Source organism: Vidua macroura, chromosome 13, assembly GCF_024509145.1.
Source record: "Vidua macroura isolate BioBank_ID:100142 chromosome 13, ASM2450914v1, whole genome shotgun sequence".
Taxonomy (NCBI): Eukaryota; Metazoa; Chordata; class Aves; order Passeriformes; family Viduidae; genus Vidua; species Vidua macroura.
In genome coordinates, this window is record NC_071583.1 from 21,085,343 (window position 1) to 21,112,021 (window position 26,679).

At 46.1% G+C, this 26,679-nt stretch overlaps 1 protein-coding gene across 2 annotated transcripts in view; it reads right to left on the reverse strand.

Moving 5' to 3' along the window:
- Positions 1-524: 524 nt before the first annotated feature.
- The window catches only part of PHF2 (PHD finger protein 2), a 54,122-nt gene continuing 27,967 nt past the window's right edge, over positions 525-26,679 (reverse strand). The window contains exons 3-22 of one of the 2 annotated variants that reach the window (XM_053989509.1): positions 25,098-25,212; positions 22,604-22,764; positions 21,959-22,100; positions 19,413-19,599; positions 18,701-18,863; positions 17,765-17,852; positions 17,100-17,206; positions 16,743-16,834; positions 16,255-16,344; positions 15,132-15,494; positions 14,229-14,348; positions 13,522-13,640; positions 13,007-13,185; positions 12,726-12,799; positions 11,437-11,594; positions 6,766-7,043; positions 5,610-5,705; positions 4,609-4,718; positions 3,199-3,460; positions 525-1,649 (exon numbers count right to left, since the gene is read on the reverse strand). In XM_053989509.1, the coding sequence (XP_053845484.1) occupies positions 1,561-1,649; positions 3,199-3,460; positions 4,609-4,718; positions 5,610-5,705; positions 6,766-7,043; positions 11,437-11,594; positions 12,726-12,799; positions 13,007-13,185; positions 13,522-13,640; positions 14,229-14,348; positions 15,132-15,494; positions 16,255-16,344; positions 16,743-16,834; positions 17,100-17,206; positions 17,765-17,852; positions 18,701-18,863; positions 19,413-19,599; positions 21,959-22,100; positions 22,604-22,764; positions 25,098-25,212 (2,993 nt within the window). In that variant the 3' untranslated portion in view covers positions 525-1,560. The remainder of the gene's footprint in view (positions 1,650-3,198; positions 3,461-4,608; positions 4,719-5,609; positions 5,706-6,765; positions 7,044-11,436; positions 11,595-12,725; positions 12,800-13,006; positions 13,186-13,521; positions 13,641-14,228; positions 14,349-15,131; positions 15,495-16,254; positions 16,345-16,742; positions 16,835-17,099; positions 17,207-17,764; positions 17,853-18,700; positions 18,864-19,412; positions 19,600-21,958; positions 22,101-22,603; positions 22,765-25,097; positions 25,213-26,679) is intronic. The other variant, XM_053989510.1, reaches the window with a different exon arrangement.

Consider the following 26,679-nt stretch of genomic DNA (forward strand, 5'->3'; position numbering starts at 1 on the left):
GCAGGTGGCTCGGACCACTGCCAGCACAAGGTGTGCAAGAGCAGGAAGCAGAGTGAGAGGTGGGAATGGCCTTACATCAGCAAAGAGAAAAATGCAGGTTGTGCATTTCCCCAAGGGTCAGGAATAAATGGTGAGATGCTGCATGTTTCAGTGAGCACAAAGAAGGGGAAAGGCTGGAGCACCTGGTGACCCCCAAGAGGGAGGAAGCAGAGAGAAACAGACATGTATGTTTGTCCATGGGAGGCGGATGATGAGCTGGGTGGTGGGTGGACACCTTTGGGTGGACCATGAGGTGTCTCACTGGGATGCTCAAGACCATGCCCAATCGACATGGGCTTCTTGTGGTGCTGTAGCAAGCAGAGGTGTGTAAGGGGGTGGGTGACAGATGGGGCAGTGGCAGCAGAGCCATCCCCTGTCTGTGCCAGCTGTGAGTCCTTGCTGGCTCTTTCACCTACCCTCAGGGAGCCCTGGCTGCCTCCCCACCCCTCGTTCACCAACCCCACAAAAAGGCCAGGCCCAGGCAATTGTGTACAAAACCTGAAATAGTTTTACTTTGCTTTCTTTTTTTTTTCCTTTTTTTTTTCATCTTTTTTTAAACTTTGCTCTAGGTTTACTTAAGATTTTGTGAAGTCGATACAAGAGCATTTGATATGAATCAGTAAATAAAACACCGTCATAGATAGCCACGATAAACTTTGTTAGAAATGTACATGTTGCGAAAAAATAATAATACTAATAATCATAATCATAATCATAATCATAATCATAATCATAATAAAAAAAGCCAGCGCAACGCCTGGGCCGGCGCGGCCCTGTTGGCCCTGGTGGTGGCCCCGGTGATGGCCCTGGTGGCCCTGGCACATGGCGGCAGGTGGCTCTGGTTCCCCACAGGCGCCGCGCCCCAGTAATGTGTGTATATAAACAAAGCCCATAAGAAATGTACAAATATAAAAAGCTACAAACATTAATAAATTACATCGTCACAAAACACGGAAACACTCCACAAGGTGCTAGTAAAATAACTGTCTCCCTCCTTGTACAAGAAGTTACGCAAAGAGCTGGTACCGGCGGGCAGCGCCCGGAGAGACCCTCCCCGTATAAAAACCCGGCGGTGGTTATTCCAAAAGCTATGTACAAGCTACATTCTAGGAAAAGGGGCCTGGCATGCGGCGGCGTGGAGCGGCAGCGGTGCCTGAGAAATGCGCCCGCCACCTCCTTGCCCGACGCCTCGAGTCCTGCAGTCCCCTCCCACCACGTGGCCTTGTGGCCCTTCCTGCTCCTGGCACTGCTGCCACAGCAGCTGCGGCCACCCGCCCTGCCCACTCGCCAGGCGGGACGAGGGGCCCAAGGCCAGGGCCGGTGCCAGAGTGAGGGGCCCGGCGCGCTCCTCCGTGGCCAAGATTAGTATTAACTTTTTGCGGCTAGTTGCTCTCAGCACTCTGAGAAAGGACGTCTATATTAAAAAATATTTATAGCAGGATTCTGTACAGTCCAACCGCTGAAAGTTAAAGGGATTATTGTAGTGGTGGCCCAGAACTGGTGGCAGTGTCCCTGGGGCCACTAGAGCAGTAGCTTCCCGTTCCGGTGGATCTTCAGGATCTTGCCGAGCCGCTGCTTGGCCGTGGCCATCCCCTTCTTTGTACGCTTCCCTGGAAGGACAGCAAGGGTGGGGTGAGGACCCATGCCCACCCCACACCACCCCACAGGCACAGACCCTCCAGCTGCCTCCTGCCTCCACGGCCCTGCCGCCAGCCCTGCCCAGAACCTTCAAGGACACCCACCAGCACCCCTCAGGAATGGGGCTGCTTGCCAGAGGACAGGGCTTGGCTGGGAGAACTGCCTCTGGAGAGCCAGCCCTGCTGAGCTGGGGCACAGTGTACACCCACCCCCATGGACACATTCACACCTGCTCCAGGGAGGCACAGCTCTGCTGGGCACCCTCCTGCCCCCACAACTCTCCTGGGCACCCTCCTGACCCCGCAGCTCTACCAGGCACCCTTCTGTCCCCGCAGTGCCAACCCTGCTGCCCTGTGCCCTCACCTGCCCTGGCTCACTGCTCACGGTCACCTGTTTGCCCACAGGGTGACAGTCAAACCCAGCCTCACCAGTGCCATTCTGCTCCTCAGGGAGAGGCCGCACACACACAGAGACACACAGACACAGACACATGCCCTACAGCTTTTCGCAACTCCTAGCTCCTGGGCACCTCTCTGCCTTGGACCTGTTTCCCACCATTTCACCACAAAAGCACAATTCCAGGCAAATATATTTTTTCTACTCCAGATCTGCAGAGAGCCACAGGTACCACCAGCTCCTGGCAGGACCCCAGCCCCTACCATAGGCTACACACATCCTGCCCTACAGCCATCCAAGCTGCCAGGGTACTGTGCACTACCTCTAATCTGCTCCACTCAAATACATGGAATTCAGGAAACATCTGCCACATTGCCTCACTTGTCACTGGTGTCTTTCCCAGTGGGATCACACACAATTTTCATGCTAATGCAGTGCCTGTCTCACACACCTGCCTCAGTGTTACACTTCCTGAGCCAAGTTCAAGTGGAGAGCAGGAGGTCCCAGCCCAGACTCTGGGACAGCCTCAGCTTTCTCACACTTTCCCTATGACAGACAGCGAGCAACCTCTTCCTCTCTCCTGCCTTTAGTTGTAGTTGTGTTATTTCCAAGGTTTGATATTCCTTTGCTCCCTTGCGGCAACCCTCCAGAGAGAGATCTGCAGTGTGCCCTGCTCTACATGTCCTGGGAGGACTGCCCTCAGCTACAGTCAGCACAGAGCTGGTATACAGCCACCACCAACACCACAGTGCCTGCCCCAGCCCTGGGCAGAACAGCCTTCATGGATGCATCCTCCCCTGGCCAAGGCTCCACCAGCCAGGCTGTCTGGGATGTGACCCTGCAGGTGCTCCTCCTGAGCTGGGGTTGGGTTGGGCAGTGCTCCTGCCAGGGATACCTCACACCCTGCAACCAACAGTCCAGCAGAGAAACACCGACTTGGCCCCGCAGTGCCAGGACAGTCAAGGCCACAGGCCCTATCCCTGACCAGATCTGACTTGCATCCACACACCTGCACCTGTGCATGCCCACACCACACACTGCAGTGGAGGCCCTGCGGAAGGCTCGGATTCCACGGCCCTTCACCCTTCCCCACTCCTGCACCACAACCCAGGCGTTTCCTGGTACCTTTGGCGGAGGCATTGTTCTGCGAGGATGATGAGGGTCTCCTCTGTGTGAGGAAAACACCGGGTGCCATCGGCTGCGATCCCCTGTTAGGCTGGGTGACCCCAAAGGTGCTGGCCCCTGCGGTGTACTCGTGATCTGTGAGGCTGCTGGCCTGTGACTCCAGCTTCGGCTTGGGGGAGCTGCCTTCCTGACCCGCTTTGCTTGCGTTGGGGGCTGACAGCTTCTTTTTGGTATTTTTTTTCTTCTTGCCTTTTTGTTCCTCCTTTAAAATGACAAAGATGAAGCTCAGATTAATCCCCAGAAGACCTTTAGCCAGGGCAAGGGCCAGCGGCGTTGCTTAGGGTCCTGATACAACGACATGCCAGGAGTTGGCCATGGACAAGCGCTCGGGGGCTGTTCCAACATGTCTGGCTCACAGCTGCACACACACGTTTGCCTCTCGTGCCTCTACATCCTCGCTCTGTGCGGGGCCTCCTCGTTCCTTACCACTGCGGCGAGCGGGAGCCGGCCAGGGCCGCACCGACACCGCCCTGGCACAGCAGCGTGGTCAGCATGGCAAATCTTTCCATCTTCCACAAAACCTGGCACCTCCTATCTTCAGGGATCTTCACACCCTTGCACAACAGCATGAAGGATATTAAACATCCCACTGATTCAGCCTCTGCTTCCTGCTAGGACACATACATCATCTCCTGACCTGTAACTGCACCTGGACATGCACACTGGGATGGCAGAGGTCTCCTACTGTCCTGTGTCCCTTGTCTATTTTCAGTTCCTTCTTCTTGAAACTTTGCCACCATCCTTAAAGCTCTTCTACTCAATAGTCCACATTGCAGAAGCCCAAGGCCACCACAACCTGCGTCTCCACCAGCTTGCTGAGGTACCTCACCAACCTCACTCCAGCAGACCTTGTCACCTTAGCATCTCACCATGTCACCTTTATGGGGCTTCTCTGACCCCTTCAGAGACCACTTACCAAACATCCAAACTGCCCCAGTTCCTTTCCCAAACTGACTCTTTGCTCACAGTTCACCAATCCTTTGGAAGCAAACCCTGACACTTCCCAGCAGCCAATCTGCACGGACAGGCAATCACACCAGTCAGGTTCTCAAGTACACATCAAATACACTCCTTCAAGGCAGCCTTCTCCTGTTCTACCCCAGTAGCCATTCTCACCCCCTCATCCTTCCCTGTGCTCTTCTCTGTCCCTTGCTACCTGACATGTTCAGGTGTGTTGTGACATCACTGGGCTTAGATCCCATTTATTTCCCTGAGACTGCAGAGCCTCGTGTCACTGGCAGGACCAAACACTATGCAGAGCTGGCACAGCACTAGGCTTGGGCACAGCTCTGCTGCTGGGGACAGGGCTCTCCTTTCCTGACAGCTCCTACTCTCCCGGCAGCCTCTCACCTGCTGTGACAGCTTGGCAGCAGCGGCGGCGAGTCCAGTTTCGATGGAGGCGACTCTCGTGCCTTCTCGCACCGGTCTGTCCTGCCGGGGCACCGAGGGGCCAACTCGTGCTGCAAGGAGAGCAGAGGTAGGTGAGGGGCAGGAATGTGCCTGTGGGAGCAGCACAGCCACCACAGTGCAGCACGCTCTGCCCTGCTCAGCAAGGAGAGATGGAGACAGCCTCTGCCCTTCCCTTTCCCAGGTACAAGTGAAGGCACAAGAGCCAGCAGCCTCTGGGCACAGTGGCATGGGCAGAAGCTGCTGATAGAGATATCATACAGCTGAGCAGCTCCACAGCCACCTGAAGCCAAAGCCATGCAGGTTTGTGCCCACATCCTGGATTATGAGTGTTATTGCCAAAGTGATAATGCTCACCTGCAGCCGGGGGAGGACATGCAGGGCCACAAGCTGATGAGGCCATGCATGGGCTGCTTGTCACACACAGCACACACAGAAGGTGCCCTGCTCATGGGCTACAGGGGTCAAAGGGGTCTAGGGGCCCTCTTGCCTGTCACTACCCCTGGTGAGCTCCAACAAACCCAGGGCAGACCAAACCCTTCCAGATCATGAGCTTTGGCTGAACCTGAAGGAGACTATTCCTGCTCTCTCTCACTATTCCCACAGTCAACACCTGAAATCAACAGCAACTCAGCTGTCCAGAGCTTGATTCACTGTTACACCACTGCTAAGGTGGCAATCAAATGATCTATTACTAAGACTGTGAGGAAAAATAAACCAACCAAGGAATTACTTTCTCGTGCCAGCTGATTGCAGGAGGAAGGCTAAAATTGCTTGGGAGGAATTCCAGTGCCTGGATCACCTCCCACTGCCCTGGAAAGGGTTAATCCTTAATGTGATAAAGAAATCACTAATTGTGTGTTACAGTTTCCACACTCCTTGAAAAATTTAGAGATTTGCATGACTTAGCCTGAGTCTGGGCAGCACAGACCACATTGACTTACCCGTCGGACTGTAAGGGGCATCATCTGAACTTTTCCTTTTCTTTGATCGGGACTTGAATACTGGATTATCTTCATCTGATTCGAGAGAAGGGTAAACTACAGTAGGAAACAAAAGCAAGAGTTTCAGTTTAGGAAACAGCTCTGCACAGAGGACCCTTGCTCTGTCCAGTTGCAGTGACCACAGACATCACAGCTGGATGATCCCCAGAAGTGCCATTGAGCACTTCTGTCACAGCTGTGACACTCAGGGCACTTTCCTCTGCTCTCATCCACACATTACTATTGAGAGCTGCTGTCATTAAACTGTGACTGGTTCTCTGTATTCCTCTTTAATCACAGAATATCCTGAGCTGCAAGGGAGCCACAAGAATCATCAAGTCCAACTTGGCTGCCCAGTAAAGCTGTGGCTGCTCCATCTCTGCAAGTGTCCAAGGCCAGGCTGGACAGAGCTTGGAGCAACTTGATCTAGTGAAAAGTGTCCCTGCCCATGGCAGACGATGGAACTAGATGGCCCTTGAAGGTCCCTTCCAAGCTAAACCACTCTCTGATTCTATGATAATTATGGCAGAACTGATGTAACTGCTGTAAACTGTCTTTGTGTGTATTTCTGTTGCAGATGCTTGCCTTCTCTGCCAAAACTCAAAACAGCATTAGATCCTTTTTCCATGTACAAGTTCGACTTCTCACTCCTCTCAGCTGGAGGTTTAATTGCTACTGTGCAGACAAGGACATTTATGTCACAAGCAGCAGTACCTGACCCACATTTCTGGGACAGTCCCCCATTTCTGGGTTGACTGCTGCAGTTTTGGGGGCTCTCCATGTTTCTTGAGAGTTTCTCTCAAAAAACAGTTTTTTCTTCTCAAAAAAGAAGTTTTGTGCCACAAAACTTCTGGTTTTGGCCTCAAATCCAGCCTGCCTGGATGGCTGTGTGACCCTGGGCTCTGCAGCCAGTCTGCTGTCCCACGTCTTTGCTCCCTTTGGTGTGCAGGTCCCTGTTCATGCACTGCTCCTGCGCACGCCTAGCCGATCCCAGAGTGGCAGAGCGGGCAGAAGCACCCACAAGCAAAGGGACAGTCACCAACAGGCACACACGTGTCCATGCAGCCCCAGGCATGCTTCCCTCCTACTCACCATAATCTGCTTCCCTCCTACTCACCATAATCTGAGTCCTTAAAACAGGCATCCAAGTGGTCCTGGTCCTCATCGTAATCCTCGATGTCGATGCTGTTCTTTGTGCTTTTCTTCAGCAGCCGTTTCCCAGCGGTTTTGTTGCCACCACCACCAGTTTTCTTCAAGTTTTGTGTGGAGAAGGAGTTGTTCTTCGCCTGATTGGTGCCCCATGACGTCTGCAGGCAGGACTCTGAGGCCTGGAGGTTTGCCATGGAGAGCATGCCCTGGATGGCTTCCTGCGTGCTGGGGGAGGCAGGTGGCTGGCTGTGGGGCACAGGGAGAGATGCCAGAGTACTTAGTGATTCCAGAAACACCAACCCCTCACAGGCAGCTCGCTCCTGCCAGGCAGTTGTGCTAGGAGAGACCCCCGATTCCTCAGAGTAGCTGCACATACCAACAGGGCCAGTGGAAAATTTTATGGGACAGGAATACCACAAAGAGCACCTCAGATGTGGGGGTGACGGCCCAGGAGCTAGGGAGGTGTGAGCAGATCCCTGGGGCTGTCAGCACTCTGGGCACAGCTCAGGAAACTTCCCAAAGCCCACAGCAGAATCCCTGACAGAGCAATGTCTCTATACCATACTGTCATCATCATCATCATCCTCCTCCTCCTTCTCATCATCATCATCTTTAAATATCTATCTATCTATCTATCTATCTATCTATCTATCTATCTATCTATCATAATGTTATTTTTCTCTACTACCAAGTCATCCTCCTCCTCATCATCATATTTTAATAGTATTATTTATAATCTACACTATCAGCTCCTGTAAAAGGAGAGCTTATGCATCAGCACTGGTGGGGGATGTCTTGCGGGGCTCTGCTTAAAACTGCCTGGAAGTTTTTGGTCCCAGTTCCCATCATGGGCTGTCACCACTCCAGGAGCTGCTGGAAATTCATTCTGAGACTGGCAGAACACATCATCCAGTATTTCCAGAAATTTGAAGTTTGGGCAAGTAGTGAAATGCAAAATAAACCTTGTTCTGGCAATAATATTTGTTATACTTGTTATACCTTTGTTGTGCAATAGAAGCCACATACATACAAGAAAATTAACAGCACCATGTCACTTTCTCCTACTTGAGCTTAATCTGGGCTCTGAATAGAGTAATGTACAAGACCATAAAGGAAGTTTCTGGTCACTAATGGCATTTAGTCATAATCCTGAAAATGAGTTAAGACTAATTCAGAACTCAACAAACAGAAGAACATCAAAAAACTTATTTAGGAAAGAGCCATTTAAATCCCTCCAATATCATGCCTTCTCCTCTGCCTTCTCCCCAGCAAAGAAATATTTTGCATCATCTACAAGGAATTATCATATTTTCTTCCAGCCTTTTCCCCTGAACTGTTTTTCCAAACACTGGACTCTCAAAACACTGCAAACAGACCATCAAATACTGACCACTAAATGAGCAAATCAGAGAGGAACTGCCTTAAGCAACACAAACTTCAACAAATAAATGGTGGGATATGATCAAAACCAGTGGTTCTGAGACTCAAACACCAACCTGAAGAGGGGGAAATGTCTCAGAGTTGCACATGGGGCAGAGTGTTTCTCATTAGGGCATGTGCCTGGTGTGCTTCCATCAGGAGTATCTCAGCTTTCTAATCCAAAAAAAAATTCAAGAAGACTCAGGAAGCAATTTTGAAGCTCTGGAAGAGCCATATCCCCTTTCTATAGCTTCAGCAATGATTTTTAAAAAAACACATTTACGAAAGTAAATTATCAGTGAGTTACAATTATGGCTTAGAAAAACATTTTCAAAGAATATTGGAGCAGGAACAAAGCGACCAAAGTGCTTCTGCCCCTGCTCTATCCCCACAGCCATCTCCAGACACACTGGAGGTGTCACTGGGGGATAGCTCAGACCTGCCTCCAGCCCAGCAGCCTTGTTGTCCTGTCCTCAGGCTGATAGCTGCTGTTGTGGGTGCACAGAGAGGAGGACACTCTAACAGACACAGTGGTTTGTGCCTTCACCTTGCTTGTGGCAGCCCTGGTGTGGCAGCAGGCCCAGGGCAGTGCCCGTCCCCTGTGCTGGCACTGCTGCAGCCTGACCTGGAATCCTGGGGTCAGTTTTGGGCTCCTCATGACAAGAAGGACATTGAGGGGCTGGGGCATGTCCAGAGAAGGGAGCAGACTTGGAGAAGGGCTGGAGCACCAGGAGTGGCTGAGGGAGATGGGAAAGGGGCTCAGTCTGAGAAAAGGAGGCTCAGGGGGACTGTGGTACCCAGGTTTGCCATTCTGTTCCTGGCATGTCCCAGGGCCAGTGGAGCAGGCAAACAGCTGTGCTGGGGACAGGAACAAGCACTGATGGACTCAGGTTTTATCTCCTCAGTGAGCAGGCACAGGAATGATCCCAGCACCCTCCATTGTGCAGGATATTGTGTAGGGAGCCAGTGCCTTGCTCTTCACCACCAACTCTACCACTGCCATCTCTCTCACCCTCTCTAGGCAGATCATCTCCTTCCTTCCATCAGGAATTACTGAGTTTCCTACCTATATCCTCATATTAGAAACTGAATTTGTAATAATTCAGCAGAGCGAAATATTGATTTCACTTACTTACTTACTTATATTTCACTTACTGATTGAGTGGTTGCTCTGGAGAACTCACAGTTGTATAAAACTAAAGAACTCCAACAATTTCAAGTACAAAACCCAGTGTTTTCTTCCATTTTTGAGTCAGACCTGGCCACAAGTAATTTTGCTCCTTTCCAGATCAGGTGATGACCAGCCCTCCAAGCTTTTTGCATATTCCATTTCAGTTCTTTCAGCCTGCTCCCACACTCACAGCAGCCTTTCTGCAGGATCTCTGTCCTTCCCTCTCTCTGTCTTGCTGATACACATAGTTGAGCTGCAGCTCTCTAGAGCGCTCTAGGTAATGCCATCAGGGTCTCTGGGGTGGCCAGCTGCTAGTGACAGCTCAGTGTTTTACAGAATAAGGCTTGCCATGGTTCAGGTAAGGCCACTATCACAAAAAGCCCTGACCTGCTTCCCAGTGACTGGGAATCCAGCACTAGTCTGGCAGGGATGCAGGCACTGACTGCTTGTGTGGGAGGAGATCCCACAGTGACATAGGGCTGCTCCACAGCATCCACAATACACACATACAGATCTATAAATGCACACGTTCCCTACCCCTCATCTGCCCTGCAAGGAGAGAAAGGTGGGAATTGTTCCTGAGAGTCAGACATGACCGCACTGGCTTCATGCTGTGACACAGTGTGTTTGCATATCATGTTTCTTCTGATTTATTTTCAAAAAGACCACGTTATGGCCCTTTGAAAAGCCAAGTGTAATTATGATATGAAACACAGTAATTACATTTACCAGGGGCTTTTTCCAATTAAGATGCAGCACACACTGCCAAAACCCAGTGTTTATCCCAGAGCCAGCATTGATATGACACATTCCCACTAAACCACCCCACACAGAGCAGTAACTCAGCCGAGTCTGGGGTGGGACTTTGATTTCAGAAACCACAGAGCCTTCAAACACCCTGGGTACAGCGCCCAGGCTGAGGGGGGGAAAGGCCTGAGTTTAACCTCTATTTTGGTTTAACCCCTTGCAGACAGTAAAACACACCCCGAGCAAGGCAGACAATTGTCAAGGACCATTTCAAAGCATGCAGTGAGCAGTGTTAACCACAGAATGGCCAGCAGTGTACACAGGGCCAAGGAGGATTTCTTTACGTTCTTATAATAGTTGATAATTTTTCTTTTTTTATACCAAACTTCCAGCATGGGAGTTTTATTAACCCAGCAACTTTATTACAGTGTCAGACACACCTAACTACTTTTGATGTATCTAATCACCTGCCAAAATGTAACTGCAAAATCAACATAAACACTCATCCCATTATGGACCATAATGCAGAATGGAAAAGGAATTCACAGGGATGGTCAAGCAGACAAGTATTAATGTGATTATTTCCTTCCACCACTCACTGTTTGGATCACTGAAGGAGCTGGTGCTGTACCTTACTGGCCACAGCCCAAAACATCCAGTGTCAGTTTCCACGTTCCACATAAGACACCACTAAGCCCAGGCAGACATTTCCCTTTCAGGTACAGAAGTGCCCATGAAAGAGTGTGCTTTTTTCCCCCAAGCCTTATTTTATGGTGGGAAGAAGAATGATAACCACAGATGGGAAGGAGGGAGGGGGGGGGGGGGGGGGGGGGGGGGAGGGAGGGAGGTGAGGGAGAGGAGGGAGGTGAGGGTGGGGCCGGGGAGAGCAGACAGTTTCCTATATCCTTCTTTCAAGCACCTGGTATTTGTAGTACCTTAGAGTTCCTTATGGGAGAAATGCTGGCCATTTAGATAACTTTATTACAATATCACTACATTAAAAACCTTCATTCCCACCCTCAAGCTGCAGTCACTGAACTCTCTCCTTTTGAGTTATTCATCTGTTACAGCATTATTGCTAAAACTGATCTTCAGCATCTACAGATGTGAAGTCCTCTATTTATTCAAATTATACTAGCAAAATCTTTCCTCCCTCTCCCTCCAGATCACAGGATAAAGGAAAATTTTGCTTACTGGAGAAAAAGTAGTTACCAAGCTGAAAAATTCCTTCTCATTCACACACAACCACAAAAGGGCAATTTTGTTCACAGGTAAGAGGGAAAAGCGTCCCCTGGTGCGTACCTGTTGGTGTTATACTCTAAACCCCCAACTTCCTTGCTTGCCTGCAAAAGATCAAGAATTCCTGCTGAACTTCCACTCTCTTTCTTTACTTTGGAATTGCGTCCTGGCTTTACCTCTGTGTCAATGTGAAGCAAATCTTCATCTGATGAGTCCTCGCTCTGCAAAAACAAGGAAAGAGCTAAAAAAGGTGGAAACTCACTGAGCTGGTCCCCAAGAACAGCACAGTGATTTTCGCAGCCTGCTGCTCCTCCAAAGACACAGGATTAGCCTTTGGAATTTGCTTTCTTTAAAAAAAACCCAAGCAAGCAAACAAACAAACAAACAAACAAACAAAAACCCAAAAAAAAAACCAACCAAAAAACACCACAAAACCAAGTACATGGTAAAAATCCATTTCCTTGTAGCCTGTAGGCATGGTAAGTTTTTCTTCTCCTGTCCAAAGCTTTGAGATCTGATCCTGTTCATGGGATCAATTCCCTTTAACAGTGGTGTTTCCATCCCCACAGCAGAAGACTGGGAGGATCAGGCAGAGGAATGGGACAGACATGTACAATAGTGCCATGTCAGATTCTGGAAGGGAGCTGCCTACATCTGGTCCTCTCTCTGGGGCTGAGATTTCTAGGCACTGTAGTCAGGTGCCTAAGAAAACAAGTTCTTCCCCCTTCCTGCCCTGTTTTCAGGCTGCTACAGCACCAGCCCTTATTGCTTGGGGTGCCAGTCTTGTCTCCAGGGACTCCCTCCTCAGGCTCCTGCACAGGGAGACACCCCAGACCTCAGGTACTGACTCAGACAGAGGTCTGTACTTCTGTACCCCTGAGTGTCCCAGACACAAAACAGGGTGAAAAGAACTCCTTAGTACTGAAGGCCAAACACTCTGGTCATCTTTGGTTCTGTCTTAACAAACTATTTTGCTTTTTCTGACTTATTCTGGTATTATAATATGAATTTGCATTAACCACAGTTGGGCAAAACATTTAATTTTAATGTAATTTGATTTCCAGCACTGAGCTTCAGACGCAGGGCACACTCACACCTGGGCTGTCCCATCCTGCAGGTGAGCTCCACCCAGGTTCACTGACACTGCAGGGGCTGGGCTGGGCTCACCTGGGTCAGGAATATTCTAGATCTCAGCTCATAATGGGCAGAGAGGCTCTGCCAAGTGGCACAAAACAAATATGTGAGTTACTACATCACAGGAAGAGAATCACAGAATGGTTTGGGTTGGAAAGGTCCTTAAAGAACTTCATGGTCTAGGAGTGTCTCCTTGTGAAGGTACAATAACCTCATACCTTGTATGGTACCGACTCCACCTTTGGCTTCTTAACAGGAGTGTGATGTAGGGCTTCCTTTTTATCTGATAAAACTGAATAAATAAAAAGAAACAAAAAGTCATGTTTTTTTTTCCCTTCAAAAGCCAGCCTTCCTATTCCACTCACATTTTACTGACAGGTAGGACATGGCTTTCTTTATTCTAAATCACATAGATTTTAAAGATTATATTGATTGTTTTGGACAATCACCACCTAAGACTTTGTTGAGCAGATAAAGATAAGCCAGGAAATATCCTTACAGGGCAGTTCTCTTTTTGCACTGTTCTTCTTTCTTCTGATTGGAAACTCATCAATTTTTAGTTCACCGTCATCTGACACATATTCATATTCATCCCGTACAGGTTTGGCTTTGTCCTCTTTAAAATTCTGCAGTGACCCAAACACACTGGTATTCAGATGAGTTTTGACTCCCTTTGAACTGAAAAAAAAATTTACAAATCAGTAACAACACTCTGAGTAGAAAACAGCTTGCGACTTGACAGACAATTAGTATCTCTGTGCAGAAATCTCAGTCAAACTGAATTCCTTCAGGGGTGCCAAAGTGACTAGAATAATTTTACAAACACATTTCTGAACCTACTATTTATATCTCAAAATAGGACTCTGACTAGAGCACTACTAGAAGTTTTAATGTTAGGGTATTTTCTACATTGACCAGAAACGCAGGTTTTCATCATCTTGTATAAAAAATACAAATAATGACCTTTCAATTTCCTTTTTTAGTTGATGTATGTTGTCATATATTTTTACTTACCCAAGCAACTTCTTATTAGAGAAAGAGAATGTGAATTTGTTGTCTTTATTTCCAGATAAAGGCGTCTTTTCTGATTTGTGTTCCTCTTCCATTTTTAGAAGTGAATCAGGTTTACTGTTCTGAAAGGCAAAAGACCAAAACAAAATAAATAAATCAGTTAAATAAGTCCTTTATGTTCCAGCTTCCCAAGTACCCTCAGAATCTAAGCCTGTTAAATTTTCCCTTATTAAAAATCCTTTCAAATTTTCTCTGCAAACAAAATGTTCTACTCTGTGAGTGAATTCCACTCACCCTGCATTAGCCCTGAAGAAGGGCAAGCTTTTAATCCCTAGGGCATAATTCAGATTTCATTAACTCTAATTTTATGCCATTAAAATTAGTTATTGATTATTAGCTATTAGTTAGTTGTTGATTTCTCATTAGTTATTGATTTCAGACTTAAACTAGTAGGACGGTGTCAGAGCAAGGATCACAAAAGGGATCAACACTGAACCATCTCACTGGTGTCTAGTGAAAAAGCACATGCTTTTGAAGAATCCATCCACCCCCTCTTCCTTTATCAGGGATTAATTGATTATTTCCTGCTTTATTTTCTTTTCTTTGGGAACTGAAAATTGGTGCCTTGTTCTCTCCGCTTGGGCAGAGCCACAAACAATTCCCTACCCTTGGCTTATCATCATGTGGCAGAATTTAACAGCAGACATCACCTTGTATTTCCATTTGGCTTCTGTTTTGCTTTTACTTTGCTCTCGAACTTCAAATTTCTCCACCTCATTCTGCTTGCTCGCAGATTCCTTATTGGGAACACTTAAAACGTTCTTTGAAGCCTGGGAAAAAAGTCAGGAAAAAGTCCTCTGAATGGAGTGTTGGCATGTCAGAAACACAGGCTTTAATTGGGAAATAACATGACATATTTTTGAAAACTCTAATTTATTTTTTTTGAATCCCAGATTGAGGTTCAATCAAATATTGCTCATTCAGAGCATGCAGAACAGCAGCTGCAGTTCTCCTTGATACACCAATACTCTCCTCTCCCTGTCTGTCACCCCATGACAGGTTTCACAAACTACACACAAACTCTTAGAACTTCAGAAGCATTTTAGGAAAGGTTTATGGATATTTCTTCACAAACAGCGTACAGCCATTCCTCTATCAGTGCCTTGATGGATCCTGAGGCCCACTGAAATCAGTAGCAAAATTCATGCTGAATTACAGGGCATCAGAACTAAAGGACGTCAAAAAGAAACTTGACAAGTTTCTACATGGGTAAAAGTGGAAAAAAACCACTGTTCTGTTTCAGTCACTCATTCTAGAGTAACATTTCAAGCAAATTAGATACTTTAGAAACAAGTTCTTTCATCACTGACACCTTTTGATATCAGTGGGTTTCTAGGAGGCTCAACATCAATGAATAACCAGCAAAGAGTCAAATCAAACCCACCAGCTGCATAAGAGAAGGGCAATGAGCCAGCAGTTACAAATCATTCCTTTGCTTCTGCAGAGCCAGGCTTTCACAATGTGCTGCACATATTACTTTTTGCATCAAACTTACAGAGGGATTTTATCTCTCTGAGGGTGTGAGAAGAGGGAGAGGTTAAAACACGACCCACCTTCCCCTTCTTTGGCGTCTCGATCTTGGTCAGAGCCTCCTTCGTGTGTGCCTCCAGCAGGTCGAGGTTGGGGATGGCTGGTGGTGGGCTCTCCTTCACCTTCTTTCCTTTCTTTTTGCCTTCTCCCTTCACTTTCGGTGTTTTGGGAGGTTTGGAGGGTTTGGGAGTCTTCGGGGGTTTGGACGGCTTGAGTTGTTTGGGGGTTTTCACAGTTTTGGAAGTCTTTTTTTTAGGAAGCTTTTCTAGAGGTGGGGGCAGAGGGGTGACTTGGACGGGCGATGGAGCCTCCTCCCTCTCCACAGGACAGATCTCCTCAGATGTGGGGTTGGCACTCGTGTCTGCTTTGCTGGCCTTTGAAGCATTCTGTGGTTTGGCACAAAGCACAAGGTGTTCAGACACACCTGCCCTGCTTTTGATATTCCCTCCGTTAGATGGGGAAACAACCCCAAAGATGCCCAAAGATGTGGTGGAGGGGATGTGCAGCATAGGTCAGTCTGACCAAGGAATGAAGATCCCATCAAGGCCACAATAACGCTCTGCTCATCAATTCCCACCCCCAGTTCCCACCCCCACATTCCTCAAGCCTGGCCAGCAGTAACTCCAGAGGCTTGGTACAGAATGTAACCCTCACTGGGTTGTACCATCATGCAGCCTGTCCACACAGGATGGATAAAATGAACAGCCTTCTGCTTAAAATACTGATCAGCTTGAGCAAAAACCCTTTCCATTTAATTCTAATGTGATAAATATAGCAGAATCACATTTCATGCCTCCAGGAAAAATTAGCAGTAAAATAGCTGCCCAATTAAAATTAACACTGACTAATTAAAAAGAAATTATTTTCTGCTTAACTTGCTGTTCTGACAATCAGAAAACTTAAATACTACATCAAAGAGGATCAAAGGACATGATAGGTTTCAGTTTTGAGGTCTCTGGATGTGGTTAGGAGCAGGGTGGAATGCAGCACAATGTCTTCCTGAAGGAGCTGAGCCAGCTGTGGTCACCTTTTGCTGTCACACGTCTCCACCCAGCAGGATTTGGTACCACACTCAGTGGGTGATACCTCCATGCATTTTATAGCCTGGACTCCCCATACAGTAAATATTATAAAAACAGCACAAACCTCACTTAATCTTATTTCTTTGGCAAGGTCCTTGATAAGTTGTGCTGGTTTGAAGTTTTCTGGTAGTTCATCTTCATGCTCTGCTAAAGCCTAAAACACAACAAAGCCGAATTGCTGTTTCTGTGCATGTTTTCTTCAAAAATAAAAAAAACCTCTTGAAGGGACTTGTCTGCATTTTTTCCTATGTATTTCAATCAATCTTGACTGCATTAGACATTCAAATAAGAAAAAAAGGGTTTTTTTTCCTGTTCTGGATGTTATTGTAACAAGTTGTCCTGAGAAACCAACAAAGTCAATCATCTTTTTTCAGATATTATTTCATTTTCACAACTGCAACATCACTTTGTTCACCCCCCGTTCTCGCAATTCCTTCTCTTTGGCATCTTAGAATTGGATGTTTTGCAATGGAGATATTCTTTGTTCCAGAATTCCCTCTCTGCTCCAGCAACTGACAAACACATAATATTAATGCAGGCTGCCTCTCCTACCTGTTTTTTAGTCCATGACCTGAAAGCACCATTGAGAATCTTTGCTCCCTGAAGGAGATGAGCAGGAGGTTGTTGTCCAGCTTTATGCAAACCTAAGCAGAAAAAAAAACCAGTGTCATTCAACCACTTACAGCTACAGTTGTTTACAGAAAGCTGGAAGTTAACTCTTTGAGAGTTGACCCCAAAAATGAATCCCTGCTACAACCTGATGGTAATAAGCAGTGCTTTACTGTGTCCCAAATCCAGCTGAGCCTTCCCATCCTGTGCTACTGTCAGTTATGGCTGCTGAAATTCAGGGTAAGTGTCCCCAGATCCCAAAGCTGAGCCATCAGGGCGAGCAAGGAAAGGCAGTTTTACCTTTGAATTTCTCTAGTAGATGCTTCCCCATATACCAACACGCCGTTTCAAAGTTGGGAAACTGGGTCAGACTGACAATTTTCAATCGCCTTTCTACTTCATATGCCCTGCAAGACAAAGCCACAGGAAACTCAGCATGGCAGAGCACGAGTGTGCCACAGAAGTGCCAGGGTCACTTTGCAGTGGGTCCCTTCTTTGTCCTGCTGCTACGCAGGCTGGCCTCAGGCCAAAAGCAAAACATGACAGCACTGGTAAAATACTGAGATACAGATGTATGATGGTTTTATTGCATTATTTGCCCAGAATCAGTAAAGAACTCATTGCATTGTCTTACACTAGGCAAAGAGCCCAGCTGAGCAGGTGGGGGCTGATCCAGCAGCAAGTGGCAGGTGCCAGGGTAAAACTCCAGGCAGTGTGTAACCGTTCTGCCTTCAGGATGTGGCCACATCAATCCAGGCACCTCAGGCATCCTCCCGTGCATTATCAACAGGTGTAAGGACAGCTCAGGTTAAGTCAGCATGAGGGAACACGGTCAGAGGGGACAAAGGTGGGTGCACCAGCCAAAACTGCCCAAGAGCTACATCAGCATTACTGTCAGTGATTCAATATTACTGATTTATTAAAAAATGAGCTCTACATAACATTAGATTTTAAAGACAGATTACCTCATCTGCATTTCCACACTTAGACTGTGTAGAAAATGTCCTGCAAAGGCCAGGCAGTCTACTGGTGTTAGAGTTGCATAAATCCAACCTAAAAGAGAGAGGAGTCCTCAAGACAAGTACTTGAAGGCCATTAGCACAGACTTCAATCCCAAATGATGTCTACACTTCACTGAGCACCTTGCTCCACAGGTACCCACACAGCCCAGCCCCAGAACTACACACACTTTAAACAAAGCTGCCTCTAGTCCCTTCTTTGTTTTGCTGCATAATGGCAGCTGCTTTCCTGTCTCCACAAAGACCTGAAACAGCCCCTGTCATGCTTTATCACAGTGCCAGAATCAGGTGTTTTGCAAACATATATTTTCATAAAAAAACTACTCAAGTTAGTGAATCTCTATAAATTGCTCTGTGTTTGTTCCACCATCTGCTCCACAGATAGTCATAAGAAAAACACCTACTTTCCACTTCTTATACCCAAGGTAAAATTCAAGTGTGTAAACCTTTGGTGCTAGAATCTACTCACACACAGTGACCTGTAGTTCCTGAGTGTCACAGGGGATTAATGTCTGTGACAAGGATTTGGGGGTGTCATGGTCAGAATGCATGGTCAAATTCACTCAATGTAAATTGTCTGTTAGATGTCAGAAAGCACCAATGACATGGTGGATACAGAAAGAGAACTCATGAGTTACTACAACCCAGCTAGACCATGAGTGGAACACTCTCCTACTAGTTTAACTTTTAAAAGGCTGCTAAAATATTAATAGAAAGGAGTAAAAGTTCTGATTTGTTTTGTTCGTAAGCACATGAAATAAAACTTCTACTGAGAATAAGACTCCATACTTTGTCAGAGTGAGTTGTCAAATCCCACTCCTCTGGCATTTTGGATGTGCTACTCTAAAGCATAAGGAAAGCTCTCCTCCCCCACCTGCTCACCTGATGGGATGAACAGTGTCTGGCCTTGTTTAACGGTGCATTTGTAACATTTATCTACTTGGTCTGCAAAAAACATCTCACTGTGATTTGCTGCTGACTGCCAGCGTTCATACAGAGAAATATTTGCAGAGGCTGGTTTGATGAGATAAAAGATCTTTTCTCCCTGAATTAGAAATATAAAATTAGCAATGAGCAGCCAAATGAAACAACATTGCACTGGCGCACACACACACAAAGACACACACACGCACAGTTATCTAAATATACATGTATGTATATTTTGGCAGTATTTAAATAAAATTAATTAGTCAACTTTCTACAGAAGGGCTGAAATAATTAAATCACACATGATCACATCTGCTCAGATTTGTGGGAGTGACGGTACAAAAGGTTTACAGTGCCAGGTTCCATCACACTGCAAAAATAGGATGTGATATCTTTAAGGCCTAGGGTAATGTATGTCAAAAGGCACTAAACAAATATTAAAATCCTAACTGAGAGAAAATACACAGAGGACTTCCATGCTCCAAGTGCTTTCTCACTCAGGAGACCCTGGCACCTCTGGGAGGGCACTCAGAGCAGTTAAGGCCCAGATACAACAGGACAATGACAAAAAAACCCGAGAGCTGAATTTTGGAGAGAATTCTTTGATGGTCTTTGTGGATAAAATTGAGTTTGTTATTAGCTACACCCGAAAGCCAGGCTCCCTCACCTTCAGCACGTGGTACCAGGCAGAAGCCCCCCCAGAGTCTATGTGGAAGTCAGTGTAGCTGTCCTTCACGCAGATCAGGCAGTACTTGGTCACTTTGGGTTTAGCCAGCAGAGCATCATCAGGCCAATAATTTTCCACCCAGGACAGCTTCTTAACAATATCAGGAGGCTCTACAAAGCTAGACATCCTTACAGAGAGAGTGGAGAACAGACAGGCAGCTTTTAAAACAGAGCACCAGGACCCTGGTACAGCAAGAAGCAAGTGTGACAAATACTTGCATAGCAAATTGGAGCAGCTCCTCTTGTGGCAGTGGAACTGCTCTTCATTCAGAAAATTAGGGAAAACTGTTTACAGACAGAGATTTAAGGTTTTTCAAGTGTGATGACTTAACAACAATCCTTTGCCTTCTGTCAGCAGTATCATCTATGATCAAATATGTGCTGGTTGTAGTTTTCCAGCCCCTGCTACGCAGGCTCAGGGACCAACCTTGATGTGATCACAGTCACCTTTCCAGCCCCCTTCAGAACAGAAATGAAATGTGTGCACTTGGACAGAAATCCACTGGTAAACCATAAAAATTAGCAAGTCAAGCTTAATATTAATAATCCAAATAACATTAATGCTTGTAGATAAATAACTCCTGATCTGATGGTGAAAATCAGCAATCTTATTTAGATTGAGTAAATAACATTAAAAGCTCAAAAGAAGGAAGAAGTCCAATTTGGGTTGACAATGTGAATATATTTAAAATATAAGATATATAATACATATTTCTATAATTTATATGAATTAATCTATTTATGTACATTAAGAACACACTCTTACTGGATATGTATCTAAATCTACACAAAATATTATCTTCATTCACACTGAACATATATTCCTATTTATTTATATCATTCATATATTATGTTTTTGTCAAATACATAACATATACTATAATCACAGCTAAGACAATGCAGTGGCATGACAACCAGATATTAAATGTTTCATCCTAGAATGTGCTAAATTTTTTATTCAAATAGTCCAGAATTTGGGCTGATAGTGCAGGAGGTGAAGATTCACTGCTAGACACTCTAAAATACCACATCAGAAAGAGTATCTGCACTTCAAGCCAATATTATGTGCTCCCACATGTCACTGCGCTCAGTGTCAAGCCCTAATGACAATAACTCCATTTCCATGGCAGGGAAGATGGAGCTGTGCATTCAATTAAACTGTCACTGTCTATGCTAAGAAATAAAATATTTGCTACTTATGTCTCGATTAGCGGAGTATGAACGACAGCTGCAGCAGTCCTTCAGGAAAAAAGACATCCCATTATTTGGGGATAATGGCAGAAAGCTGAAAAAATCTCTGCTGAGAATCCCGGTGGTCTCAAACCTGCAGTGAGCAGAGCTGCTCTCTGCAGTGATGGGGGTGAGCTACTAAATCCCAGCCACAGGGATCAGGGGAATGCCTGGGGAAAATGAGCTTGTCATTATCCACCAGTCTTCTTTTTCCAGCCTTCGTGCTGAAGCAGAATGCTTTCCAAAACAACCATTCTTTGTTTTTCTGCTGACATTCATTATCATCTGTGTAGTGTGTTTGTGTGTAAAAGGATCTTTTCCATTTCCTGGTGCTTCCCTTCTGGAAGCATCAACTACCCCAAAGGACCCAGGGCCTGTGAAAATAACCTGCACAGTTTTTGGTGTTCAGTATCTCAGAGATGCCCCTGCCCACTGCTGGAAGGAAATCCCTGCTCAGTTACGGCAGCACAGCTACAGAGAGCATCAGGCAATGCCCTCAGCATTTGTGTCAGCTAACCATGGAATCACAGGGTGGTTTAGGCTGGAAGGGACCTTAAAGACCATCTCATTCCCATCTAGTCCTGGGCAGGGACACTTTCCACTGTCCAGGCTGCTCCAAGCCCCAATGTCCAATTTGGCCTTGGGCACTGCCAGGGATCCAGGGGCAGCCACAGCTGCTCTGGACACCCTGTGCCAGGGCCTGCCCACCCTCACAGGGAGGAATTTCTTCCCAATATCTGATCCCTCTGATCTGCACCATCACCTCCAGCCTCCCACTGGGAAGTCAGCATCACCCTGACCCTGAACTGCTGTCAGACAGATCACAGGTTACCTGGCACAAGCACTGAAACCAGAACTAGAACACATGCTGTAGGATTACAGAATTATAACAAAATTCCAAAGTTATTCTCCTCAAAGGACACCCAGTGACATGTCACCCTACACCTAAAGCCAGAGCAACCAGAAGCTGCTAAACAGCTTTCCCTAAGGACGAAAAGTACTGGTGAAGGCAGAGGCTGAACCCAGCCACGTATCCCAGACACAATGCGAGATTCAGTAATTTAAAATTATAATTTATATATAATTCTATGTAAGCAATATTAATGTAATTCAAAAATAAACACATAGGGCAACACAGCATAGTATACAGCTATGTTATTATATAGAAATATGTTATATACAAAATAATAAATTAAATAAAAATTATAAATTAAAATAAACCTGTAGTAATTACTGTGTAGCAGGCTGGACCCTTACCTGGTGTCAGAGAACTCCAGGTTTGTGACATTTAAGACCCTTTTCCTGTTTGTGCTGTAGTAGTAATCCACAAATTCCTTGAGCTTCATCTTGCAATCTTTCTGCTTGGTGACATCAGTGACATCAACACTCCGCTCCGGCCCTGCACATGAATTCAGTGGAGAGGACAGGTTGATGGAGAGCCTGGCCTGCCCCCTTTCCTATGCTTGAGGGTGAGTTAACCTGCCCAGAAACATCTCAATCTTCTGATTTTCTGACCTTTTCATCCCTTGGACCCTCCCTGTTGCTTATGTATGTACCCACACAGACACACATGCATGAAAGACCTGCATATACATAATACCTATCAAATGGTGCTTCTGTAGTCATGTCCCTGGGAAAACCATTCCTTGATACTACTTTGGCTGTTACTGCTTATGCAGAGCTGTGGAGAGCAGTGCAGGCTAGCTCAGCCTCACTGCCAAGCTGCCACACAAAACAAGAATTACTTAATTGCTAACTACAACCTCCCACTACATAAAAAGCACTGAGACCAGCAAGCTCACGGCACAGACAATATTTTAGAATGCATTTTACAATTTTCCACACAACTAATTATTTCTATAAAGCAGCTGAGCTCCAAGCACTGCAATACCAGGTACCCACCAACGTAGTTCTCGACGTCGCTGACGTAGAAGGTGGGGGCAGGCACAGCCAGGCCCAGCCCATCCTTCTTGGGGACCAGGATGGGCTCTGCAAAGCCCTTCTCTTCCAAATACTCTGCTGTCAGCTGGCTGCCTGGCACTTTCACCACTATGTCTTCAGCACTGCAAAAGCAAACACAGATTCAGTGGTGAGGAGCTCCACGCTGAGTTTGGAATGTTCTGCATTTCACTGCTGAAAGGAAGACACTGTGAAAAAGGAATTATAGGCAAATTAGGTACATAAGCCAAAACCCCATTTATTGCAAAGCACAAAGGACACAAAAAAAGTCATGCAACATGGCCTCATGCTCCAACTACTGGGAAGTCCTAAAATAACAGCTTATAGCAAAAGACCATTTTCCTCAGCTGTAGGATCAGTCGAGCTACCAGTGATCACTGTTAAAGAACTGATGTTAAATGTTTCACTCTAAAGAAGATGAGGTTAAAAATGTTACCCAATCTCAAATAAATGGCCCTAGATATGCTTTGCAAATCATTTTAAAGCAGTCAAATAATGTATTCAGGAAGTATTCTGCAGATCGTTTTGAAGTGGCAGGGACACTTTCCACTGTCCAGGCTACTCCAAGCCCCAATGTCCAATTTGGCCTTGGGCACTGTCAGGGATCTAGGGGCAGCCACAGCTGCTCTGGGCACCCTGTGCCAAGCCTCTCCACCCTCACAGAGAATAATCAATTTAATTGCTATCACTGCTACTCTTGCTACTCCAGCACTATTTTGGTATTCAACATTTTAGAACAGGATGACATGAATAATATTTTTTGCCTTTTTGCTCCCTTCAGTGTTCCTTTTGACCTGAGACCCTCGCAAGCACTCACTCGGGGTTGTCATTCCCTGCCTCGTGTTGGGACTCACCAGTTATGCTCCTGGTCTCTCCCTGTCCCCTCCAGCAGCCTCTGGGTGCCGAGTGCTGGGGCCTGGTCAGTCCCATCTGCACATCCCGTTCATTTGCTTTGGAGGAGAAAATTCCTCCACAAGACTTTGTGTCTGAGTCCCAGATCTTGCAGACATTTCTTTGTGCTACAGACTCTCCTGTCTCAGGAGATTTCATTTGGAAGCAGGATTTTCTTATGCACACATTAATGAGTAACAAAGAGAAAAAATGGGGGGGCTGTATTATTTATAACAATTTTGGAGTGACTCAGAGATACTGTACATGTGACTGTAGTCTCAGAGGTCACCCAAGGTTACTGAAATCAGTCTGCCTGGGCCATAAATCTTTCTTAAAATGAGCTGTGCAACCTGTCAAATTACAAATTACAAAAAAAAAATAAAAAAATAAAAAGACAAATAGCAAAGATAAAAAACCTTGCAGGCCCCAATGGAAATAGACAGGCAAGTAAAAATACTGGATCCTGAATTCAGCAAAACACATCTGTAAAAGCTGCAAAACACTTTACAGGATTGTTTTCAGTTTTTTCTTTAAGCATCCTAAGACAAGTATCTTAAATAAAGTGTGAAATTAAATTCTCCATAAAAAGGAAGAAGTTCTGTGTTTATTTTGCCAGTCTCCAAGGATTCTTCTAAAATAATTAGTTATTAATAATTAAGGATTTCTTTGGCTACAGCCTACATTAAAGAGCCAAAAGAAAATGATCACTCTCACAAATGGCTGTGAAGCAGCCTAATAACATGTGGGACATGTCACCTAACAATTAGCACCATTCATTACCCCAGTGAGAGAGCCTTTGTCACCCAGTGACTGAGCATGTCATTGTTCTGTCCAAGACGGGGACAGACTTCAGCAAAGTCATTAGAATTTTAAGAACTGGAGAATTCTATGCAATAAGTGGGTTAGTTTCTTATGCAAGTGGATGTTCTACGGGCCAAACACGCTTTGGTTCAGCCTGGAGAAGAGAAGGCTCTGGGGAGATCTTAGAGCCACTTTTGAATGCCTAAAGGGAACTTATAAAGAACAGCAAGAGTGAGTTTCTCCAGAGGCAGATAGTGATAGGACAAGGGAGAAGAGTTTTAAACTAGGAGAGATTTAGATTGAATGTTTGGAAGGAATTGTTCCCTGTGAGGGTGGGGAGGCCCTGGCACAGGGTGACCAGAGCAGCTGTGGCTGCCCCTGGATCCCTGGAAGTGTCCAAGGCCAGGTTGGACGGGGCTTGGAGCAACCTGGGGTAGTGGAAAGTGTCCCTGCTCATGGCAGAGGTGGAACAAGATGGACTTTAAGGTCCCTTCCCACCCAAACCATTCTCTGATTCCATGATCCTTGCCTTCCCAAATCCCAGCATCTATGGAAATCCACAGGCACTGGGCTCAACTGAGAGGAGATCTAAATACACCTGCACAAATGTGAAAAAGGGAAGAGCCTGGGACATCTGCAATCAAACAGCACTGATTTAATCACCAATATTCTGCAGTGTTTCCAGCACAGACCATCCCCAACCTCACAGGACCCCACCCTGTACCCCACCAACACCGAAACCCACCTTGGAAATGTCCGACTTCGCAGCTCTTTTATAAACACTTGGCTCCCATTCTGCACAGGCTTGACCTCCATTGTCTGGCTGGTATCATGTTTATGCCAATTTCTTTTCTTCTTCACTGAAAAAAATGAATTGTACTATGTTAAATTGGAGATAATTATTAAGACATTGGCAGGAAGGATGAATCTTATTTTAATTTCTCACATGAGCAGAGTGGAGGGAACCCCCAGTATGCTGCCCTGCAGATTTCAATATTGCTCTCAGTGCCCCATTTAACAATTGTGGTGCAGCTGAACATCCATTACAGGGTGAGCAGTGAGCATTTTGGAGCAGAGGGCAGCAGTTGGGTAATTGCTGAACTACAGTGCCTGCAGCCTCACACAAGCACGGGCTCTGGACACCCTGGGCTCTCACACTGCCCCTCATCCTCACCAGGAAACTCCCCAGAAGCCCCTTGGCACAACCTGCAGGACAGATCTGTGAGAATGCATTCATCAGGAATTACCTCAGAATAAAGCTCTGTCCAGTAGTGCTGCATTTGACACCAAGTTTGATGGGATTTTAGTATGCCCTACACACAGCAAGGAGAGGAAGGGGAGGAAAAGGAAAAGGAAAAGAAGGAAAAGGAAAAGGAAAAGGAAAAGGAAAAGGAAAAGGAAAAGGAAAAGGAAAAGGAAAAGGAAAAGGAAAAGGAAAAGGAAAAGGAAAAGGAAAAGGAAAAGGAAAAGGAAAAGGAAAAGGAAAAGGAAAAGGATTAGTTGCTGTAAGTGCAGGGAAGGGAATTTATTATGGCTCAGAGCTGCAGCTGATTGAGGCCCCTTGACTGTGCTCCCAGTGAGGGATGGACACACAGGACAGTCCATCAGGGATAAAGGGCCAGCAGGAATGAGCACACGTGAGCCAGTCAGGTTTCAGTGTGGTTTTCCCCTGCCTCCGATAGCCAGATAGCACAAAGCAGGAAAAACTGGTCCAGCTTTTTCCCTGAGTCAGACTATCTCCCTCAGCTGTTCCTGCTTCCACAGTGAGTCTAGAGAAACTCACTTTGGTAGGAAACTCATTTGTATCATTTGTTTTCCTCATTTGTATCATTCAAAACCTCTGTTAATAGAATTTTCATATGTCACATACTTTCATTTTCCACCCTTGTTTTACATCATGAAATTCAGTATTTCACCCCAAGTTATCAAAACAGTAAGGGAAGGCAGCAGACTTCTCACAGATGGCACCCACTCCTCACTCTTTGCACACACACAGATCCATACACTTTTCCATTAGGAAAGGAATCTGGAGGCTAGAGATATAATAGTTGAGATTTGGAAAGAGCAAATTTTGCTTTCCCAACCACAGCCCTGGAATAATTCAAGGAAAAACATCTCCGAGTGAGTCCATCCCAGGTTTTGCACAAAGCATGTTGGGTTTATTAGTTCCATGCAGGCTCCAGCCTAGCTGGAGATATTCATTAAAGCTGCTAGTTCTTTATCTTAATGACTCTCAGGCTTAGTGTATTAATTCAATGCTCGTGGTAACAAAGGAAACAAGCCCGGCTTGAATGCCAAACCTTCCTCCTCTCCCTCCCTTCCCAACC